Source organism: Lineus longissimus, chromosome 17 (assembly GCF_910592395.1).
Source record: "Lineus longissimus chromosome 17, tnLinLong1.2, whole genome shotgun sequence".
Taxonomy (NCBI): Eukaryota; Metazoa; Nemertea; class Pilidiophora; order Heteronemertea; family Lineidae; genus Lineus; species Lineus longissimus.
Window position 1 is genome coordinate 5,904,502 of NC_088324.1, and position 9,398 is coordinate 5,913,899.

Sequence of the window (9,398 nt, forward strand, 5' to 3'; positions counted from 1 at the left end):
GGCCAACCATTCATACGAAAAAAACACACCTGTATCTCAGGATGTTCATACGAAAAAACACACGAAAACCATATTACGCGCTGAAAATATGGATTACAAATGTAGCTGAATGGCTTTACGGGTAAAATCTACATGCCATACGAAAGATTAAGAGATTCCATCCAGCGGTTAAGGCGGTGGTAGACTTAAGGAGACTTTTACCAGTTCTAGTATCTATATATTGATTGACCCCCTGATAAGAGGAATAAAACAAACATTTACATTTATCATGATATATACATGTACGCGAAGGAAAAAGATTGAAAGACCCGGTGTAAGACCCATGACGTATCCGATTGATTAAGCCCGAGCTTAATCGTATTGTTTTCTTTGTTTCTATACGCTGTCCGATTGCAATAGGCCTCGCATCTGTTGCAGTCTGCGAATCCCGAACAGATGCCTCCCTTGATCGCACATAATGTTCACATTGACTGATTATTATCCCAATGAAAAGGAAATATGTATATTTTTCATCCAATGATTTATCTGAGCATTGTACATCTCAAGTTGTTACAGAACCGTACAAGCCTGTACACCAATGTGGGTCTGCATTATCGAAAGCAGATTGCATTTTATTGAAAACTGCTGGTATACATGTACAAGGATGGATACATAAAAATTAATTTGATAATTAGTAGAACCTGATCAAAGAAATTTTAATAATTTAATGATAATAGTAAGATAAACAATATACATACGTTTCGTTGTGTTCTGATATAAATTTTAAAATTTAATTGATGAAAAACCTCATTTAATTGGAATACACGGTATGACATCTTTGAATATAATCAGCATTTCATTATCCGTAGACTAGTTTTTCAGTTGTGTCTGTTGGATCTCCAACTTTAAACGGTCATAACTCCCTTAATTTTGGAGATTTTTTTATGAAATAAGAATCAAACTACTCTATTAACATTGATCGTCCTGAATATAGTGCACTGCAAGAGGTTATTGTCCTTTGCCTTGACCTTTACAACTGGACTGTGTACTGAGTTGCAGTCTGCAAAAAGGAAATCCATATTTTTATCCCAGCGATTTATCTGATCATTTTACAACTCAAGCTGTTACAGAACCGTAAGGACATTGAGGTAACTGTTGGTCTGCATTATCGAAAGCGGGTTGGATTTCATTGAAAACTGCTGGTATACAAGTACGAAGATCGAAACACATTAGAATCTCGACCTTCATAGTTCTACTGTCGTTAGTTAATTTCGGGCAGCTTGAATCACACCATAGTGATTTGTATCTAAATGCAACACATTTTTCTCGCCAGACGTGGTTGAACCAACCCTATAATAAAATGTGTTCTTTGTCCTATGGGCTACTTAAAACTACTTTTATATATTTACTTCAGCAGAATCGAACAAACGTGCATGTTCATCTCAGTCAAAAATACATTTGTGTCTAAACAAAACGGATTGTTAGTTCAAAAATCCTCTTACTTGGATTTCCTCAATCTAAACATTAATTAAGAAATTATAACACCAGAAGACATTATATGCACATCTGTTTTTGGCCAAAACTGCCTGTCATGAGTAAGTGTGATGGTCATGAGGAGTACAAAGTACATGTCATTTCACAAAGCTCTTACATCGCTGTTCGTGGCCATGCTGGCTGTTAAGTCACCATACTTCAGGATTGTCTAATAGAATTCCTGGAAAGCCCACAGATTTGTCATATGCTTTGACATGTAAATTTGTTAGGCCTATGCCCATGTCTGTACATTGGCCTTCAGTGCAGGGTGGGTCCAAAACTGGTTCCTTTCAAAACCTCATGATTAAGCCCATCGGAAAAAATTGAAAAAGCTTCTAATAAAATCACCATTTACTCATAAACTAGCTACATGTAGGTGATTTTTTTCTGCGAAAGGCCAGTTTGCTCCAGCAATGACCCTTAATCACGCATTGATAAAGTTTTGGGCAGAGGAAAGTGAACAAGTTTGCTTTTATTCCTTGCACCCAATGATTATTTTGTTTCTTATAATTAGGAAGATTTGTCAACCTGAAAGACTGTTTCCTTTATTCATTTTCGTTACTAACGCCTGATTATCTTTGATAAGCAGCATTCTTTATTTTATTTCATATCTTAGGTTTCGATAGACTGTGGACAGTTCTAACAATACAATAGAAAGGATTGTCTGTCAACCAACATCACATTCCAATGATTACCTGGCCTGAAATGATTACGACATGACAGATAGATCACGTTCATGATCAATTATAAACTGACACACTTGCATCAAAGGGGTCTCATCCACCGAATACTACATGCACACACTAAAAAGTTTTACTTTTACTTTTTCATGTATTACTTGTAACCTTGTTGTTGAGAAGTACAAAAGGAAACTAATCAAAGTAGATTCTATTTTTAAACACTGTGAGCTATAATTGCTAATTTCCATATTACTACCCACCCACTGGATTGGCCTAAGCTCTACCATCGCAACTCTCACTACGTATACATATGTGTGTACACCAGCGGTACATAGGGGGATAAAAGAACACAACAGGACCACTGCCTCAATATTAGGCTCATTCGTATATTTCTGTTTTTTTTAACTAATCCGTTTATGGTCTAAACCACGAGACATGAGTGAATTTTGGGGCCAACTTTGTGACCGTACGTTGGCAAGGGACGAAAGACGCACTTCTGCACAAGGAGAATTATAAGCCTATTAAAAAGAATTCTTGCATACCAAATATTCTGGCACCGTGTTAGCTGAGTAATCGTCATATCACCTACTGGTAACATCCTGCAGGAAGCGGTACAGCTTTCTTCTCACAAGTTTCCCTTTCAACTACTGTCACATTCTTCAGTAGTTCCAAATATTGTTTTATCTCTGTGTAACCAGGAACACCATGGACAGCTTGTAATTTCAACATGACACACTTGTCTTTTTTCACTGCCAGTTTCACATAATGCCAGGTATAGCACATCCACAGTATTTTTGTCAGTTTTATTTTGGCGTACTTTGCACATATTCCGAAGAAGGTGTCATCCTGAGGAAACGTCTGCCTCGGTACGCTGTAGACTCGTGGGACATGGAATGACGCGTGATAAATCTCACGAACAGCGTCTTGTGAAAATAGAGCTGCAAATCCACAGACGAAGGGTGGTATAGTGTTATTTTTATAATCTTCTCGAGATAAATACCACTTATCGTTAGCTCTCCTGCTAGGTACTGAATTCTGATTGTGCACACCTCCATAAACGAAGGTAGCATTCTTTGCCTCTAAACCTATTGCATAGTCGATGATGTGTTCATAGATCACTAACACATCCTCATCAATTTTCAACATGAATTTAACGTGTGGACATTTCGTCAACGTCCATCTTAAAGATTCCAGAGCCTTATGCGTCAAGTTGCGGTATGCTTCTCTGCTGTTTACCTGGATAATATCATTGTAAACTAAACTCTCATTGCGTAATTTTGTATCCGTCTTGGGATCATCTACTCTTGCGGTCAAAAAAATCATGCGAAATCTCTTCTGCCGATAAAATAGCCGCGTCACCTTTAAATAATCCCTCATTTCCGCACGACGATTGAAATGCATTGGCGTACTCACCACCATAACGAGCAAGTATATATTATCGTCGCATGATGGAGGTGACAAAGTCAGATCGTCCACCAAGAGTGATACTCGATGTAACATGTCGGCTGTCTTCTCGTCGATAGTTTTCAAGTTTAGTGAGTCCAGATCGAGTGTTTTTAACAGTGAATCAGTTGTTTTGAAATGAGTGCGGTAATCCCCAGATGCAGTTCTTCCCATATTTATTGTCTCGTCGAATCGTCGCGATTGAGTACGAAGTGATTCAGAATGGAATAAAAGATAGTAGCACACAGCGTTCACAGCCATCACGACAAGAATTGAAAGAAGTAATAGCGACCTCATACCTAAAGCAGACATGGATGCAGTGTTGTCTATCCTTTTATATAAATGTAAATTGTATGTGTGTCCTAAATGAGGGAGTATTTCCTTTCCTTGCACACTACGAATAATTTATAGTCCCATACACGAAGGTTTTTCCTCTCACATGTCTCACTGGACTGTGATGTTTATTTCATGTCCGTCATAAATGTTGGTTTCGTTGTCCTCCTAATGATTGATTCAATTATTTTTTTTAGACATACACGTGTTACTGGCGTGTAAGACCGTTAAAGGCCTACGCCGGTCGTAAAAAATTGGATTTGTAATTGAATTTTAAAATGTCCAATTGCGGAAATACGTACTAACTATAAGTTTCAACATTGCCGTTATGTAGACTGACATACAAATACTAAAAATAACAAGTTTAAACAAATCTATATTCACAAAAACTGCGCAACGTGCATTAGTGGATTGCTATTTAATTGAACCATCAGTAATTGTGAACGGCGTACTATTGGATCTGTGCGAGAGTGTATAATGACGCAGCTGGCATTATTGACAGGTGGCATCAGTGGTTTTCAATACGTTCCGCCTCTCGTTATTCATTTTGGTATACCAGGTAGGAGTATCAAAAACCTGAACCTTAGGATGAATTGTTACAGATTGAGATGGCATAAACGATAGAACTAAAATTCAAGCCCCAAAATGTGTACTTCAATGATGCCCAAGTAAGATGTTATTCACAATTTATGTAATAATGAATAATCTTTACACCCGCTAATTCACAAATGTCAAGCAAAACACCATAGTTTAAATCTACCCGAACGTGAATTTCCAATGACTCTGCAATGAAATGTAGAGATTTGGAATTACATGTGGGTGTCATGGAAGCTGAGGTGGGGCGCCTTCTACCATCTTACCGCGAGCTCAATACCCGGTGCTCAACTTCACCCTGTACTCTGTCAAACATATAAAATTGCCCCTTCCAGAGGCCGTAAGATCTTGGCCTCCGAGTGATCGTGGACACAGCACAGGGAATTGAAAATAGTAGACACGACTTAATATAAGTTTCATATTAATCAATGGGATTTGTAACAATTATCTGGATAAATAATGATAGATCGAAACGTTCTGAAGTAGGCCCACAGAGATGTGATAGAAGAGAAGAGAGGATGTGACTTACCTTGGTTATTGAGTCATATCAGGAACAGATACAGGAATTACAGGACGGAATCCCGAAGAACCCTCAATCAGAAACGAAACTGGTGAAATTGGAGAATTATATAAATATCGCACTTCAGCCATTGAATAGTAAAAAAAATTTTTTTTTCACCGTTTAATATTTATTTACTATTCCATGGTTTGAAGAGCTATATTTTTTTATCATATCAACTCAATACGTTGGCTTTGGCAATATTGACAGACGACCCAATATACGTGCTAATAGCAACTGGGCATGCGTCGAGTTGCCAAATATGGAAACTGTATGCACAGAAATGCAACTTAACATAATTCACCATTTTGTTCCGTGACGCCTATGGTAGGCCGTAGTGAACATAAATGCCGATTTATGTTCTAGAACACAATTCCTGTTCAGCGATTGGTCGATTAATGGTCCAGAACAGAATTCCTGCACTGTGATTGGCTGATTTATGTTCTAGACAATGACTCCTGGCCAGTGATTGGTCGATTAATGGTCTAGAACAGAATTCATATACTGCGATTGGCTGATTTATGTTTTATTCCATTATTCCTTGCCAGTGATTGGTCGATTTATGGTCTAGAACATAATTCCTGTACAGCGATTGGCTGATATATGTTCTAGACCATTATTCCTTGGCAGTGATTGGTCGATTAATTCTCTAGAACAGATTTCCTGTACTGTGATTGGCTGATTTATGTTCTAGACCATTATTCCTGGCCAGTGATTGGTCGATTGATGGTTTAGAACATAATCCCTGTACAGCGATTGGCTGATTTATGTTCTAGACCATTATTCCTGGTAAGCGATTGGTTGATTAATGGTCTAGAACAATATTCTTGTTCTCCTATTGGTCAAATTTTGTTCTAGAACACAAATAATTATGTTCTAGAACATAAATCGGCATTGATGTCCACTACGGCATCTGGTAGGCCGTAGTGGACATAATTGCCGATAGGCGACCATGGCGACCATAAATACCATAGACGTCACCTGAACATTATGCACATGAAAGCCACCAACATTGCGTCATTGAGTCAAAAGAAAAAGTATTTAGAACAGGAGGGAAAGGGATAAATGTTAGCAGTTTCGAGTTCCCCTCAGGTAGTTAATTATGTAGCCAGTGAACTGCATAAAAAGTAATCACCAATTTAGTTATTTTTACCACGTTCAGCTAGTCTCCAAATAACGACTTGTGCCACGACTGGATCTCTTTGATATAGCATTGAAAGGTTTGGTCTTCACCACCCCCACTATCAAAAGTTGAATGCGTCCATTGACGGACCAACAAAACGGAAATGCGATAATTTTGTTATTCCCGAAAGGCGTAAATGAGAAGAGTTGGGGGGGGGGGGGGGGTGAGAAGTAAATTGGTCAGGTCTCTCTAGTGACTCTTTTTACTATGAATTTACTCAATCAATGCTCAAGACACCCGGTGATATTCGAGACTTGCTGAAGGACATTTGAGTACATTTGGTTTTACGACCAGTGATCTTCAAGGTCTCATTGCCTTGATTGATAGACTCGAGATGCTTTTTGGACGTGAATTGACACACAAAATGTTCCTGTGCGTAACTATTTTTCGTCTTTCAGAATATTTCGTCATGCAGGGTAAAAAAATATCATTATAAAGATATGCTCCTATTATTGCAGTTTTAAGGTTGAATAGTATTCTCATAAGCATTTCCTTCCGAAAAGGATGTTTGCAATTAAATGTGTTATCAACCATGTTTAAATTGGTTAACATGGCTAAAATGATATGCTTCAAGGCCTACGCTGTTAAATATTTAAAATGTGTAATTGAATTTGAACATTTTGAATTGTGTAATTACGTACTAGTAATAGTAAAATGAGGGTTCTGGGCCACCCTGCATTTCAGTCATGAGGGTTCTGGGCCACTGCTCATTCATGGTAGAAATCCAAGTCAATACTGACTAAACAAATTTTAGTCATTCATGCATGGTAGCAATCTATGGTATAAGTTCTGGAACAGTACAATCTCTCAAGTCATCCGTGGTAGAAATCCGTGGTAGAAATCATGAGTTTCTCAAATGACACGGCGATAATAAAAATTTTGAAATGGGTTTAAGAAAATATACAGGTTATCCTTGCCTATCACATCTTTGGGTTACATTGCAATGAAGCCCGATGGGGTACATCATAGTGGTTCTTGAATGGTAGTTGATAAAGCTTGGAATCAGTGAAACCATGTAACCAGTGATAAACCTTGGAATAGTCAGTACTAAACCGTGGAATCACTGTGCAAGTACCGCGTGAAATCAGGCGCGTTCCTTACACGATTTATACCCTCCCAACTGCCAATCTCGTCCCAGCTGACTTTATTGATAGCAATTTGCCAGTAGTTCCAAAATCAACCTTTTTGTGGAGGATGACGTCATCATTGAATGCATTGGAAATGTGTTGCTGTCGTTAAAAAATAAACTTATATTCATGACGGGTCGCCGATGAAAGCAAAGGTAAGCTTTTGTGATTGTTTTGTATTCCATATACTAAAATAAAACGTTTTTATTAGAAGAATCATTTGTATATATAATGCACTGATAGAGCCTAGTAGATAATATGTAAAGAGCAATCTCTAGTGAACTCACACAACTGTTTGACATGGGGGAGCCCCCAAACCCCGTCCTTCTGACATATTTAGCCAGTACATTGGGGGATGAGTCCCCCAAACCCCCTCCCCCGTTCTCTGAAAGTGACAGGTTTTAGTCAGTACATTGGGGGGGGGGGGGGGGGGGGCTTCCCCCCAATGTACTGGCTAAATATGTCAGAAGGACGGGGGTTTGGGGGGATCCCCCATGTCAAACAGTTGTGTGAGTTCACTAGAGATTGCTCTTTACATATTACTCTTTATAACTGTATACGTCATCCCATCTCCTAGTTCATTCTTCGTCCCAGCTGCCTCCATAAAACTGACGGTTGTATTTAACGCATTAAGCAAGGCCTTTAACTTTTCCGTCTTTCCCTTTTCATCAGCTGGTATCTTCTCGAACTTTGATAGTTTTTCTAAAAGCCTCTGACCCTCCCGTTGATCAGTGCCATACTCTCTTTCCAGTCTCCTCAGAGCCTCTCTATACTGACTTTCCGTAAAGGATTGTAAGTCCTGGATAAGTGTCTTTGTTTTTCCACTTAAAGCTCCCCTCAATCTCAGCATTTTTTCTTCCACGGTCATGTCGGTCCTTTCCACTGCAACATTGAACGTGGCCCTCCAGGCTCTGTAATCAGCAATCTTCCCATCAAATGTTTCTAAAACTATCCTTGACAAGTGACTTCTCTGGTGTTGTCGTCTTGGTGTTGATTCATTTATATAGGTCTGGTTGGGTATCTCTCCCGGCCATGCCCGGCCGTCCTGCCTCAAGTTGCTCCGGTCTCCTGACTCCTTCATCCAATCTTGGCTCCGGGCAACTTCAGCCCCATTTTCAGTTACTCCCGGCTTCCTGTTCCAAACTTGGCTCCGGTCAACTTCAGCCCTATGTTCAGTGACTCCCGGCTTCATGTTCAGTGACCTTTCCCTGGGGATGAACTCTGGTATGTTTTCAACTGCTGTGTCTCTCCATTGTCCAGTTACTAGACCCCTATGCATATCAGGTGATCCTCTGGGGGATAGGGGCCACTGCTGTAACAGTGTCATTCCAGCATACTTCTGTGGCTTGTAGGTCAACTCTTTGCCTGACCTTCTCAGTTCCAGCTGTCGGTCAAAAGACAGTGTTTTCTCCCTCCTTATGGGTGTCAACATTTTCTGTTCATATAGGTCCATTCCTTCCATGGACCACTTTGTTTCCTGCTGCTGGACAAGAGATGCTGTGCTCTCCCGCCTGGTTGTTGTCATTTCTGCTGGGCCCTTTTGTTGATCAACCCTTTCCCCGGTTGTCTCCTTATCTGGTGAAACTTGCCTGTCTAGTGTTTCCTTTCTTCTGGCAGGTGTCAGCTGCACTGCTGGTGTTGGTGATTTCCTACTTCGATCTGTTCTCACGGACCTGGAACTCCCCATCACCGATTCTTCCCTAATTTTTCTCAGTCTTATTATCTCAGCTTCCCCTTTTTCTTCATATGCAGATATTTCATCCACCATTTTTTGATAGATTCCCTTTTCTTTTCCGAACCTCTCCATAGCTTCCACCACCTTGGCCATCTTCACTGCCACATTTTCTTCCAGGGCATTTAGCTCCATTGCGTAACGGTCAATACTAACTGCATGGCTATACTTGGTAATTGCTTTTGTTACCGCCGATTTAAACCCACTTACAGCACTCCTTGAAATTGGCTTTAAC

The 9,398-nt window shown here is 39.7% G+C and overlaps 1 protein-coding gene across 1 annotated transcript; it reads right to left on the bottom strand.

The window, feature by feature from the left end:
• Nucleotides 1-2,777: 2,777 nt before the first annotated feature.
• On the bottom strand, nt 2,778-3,809 carry LOC135500979 (beta-1,3-galactosyltransferase 5-like). The gene has a single exon (XM_064792699.1). The coding sequence runs from the start codon at nt 3,807-3,809 to the stop codon at nt 2,778-2,780; it is 1,032 nt and encodes a 343-aa protein (XP_064648769.1).
• Nucleotides 3,810-9,398: the final 5,589 nt, after the last annotated feature.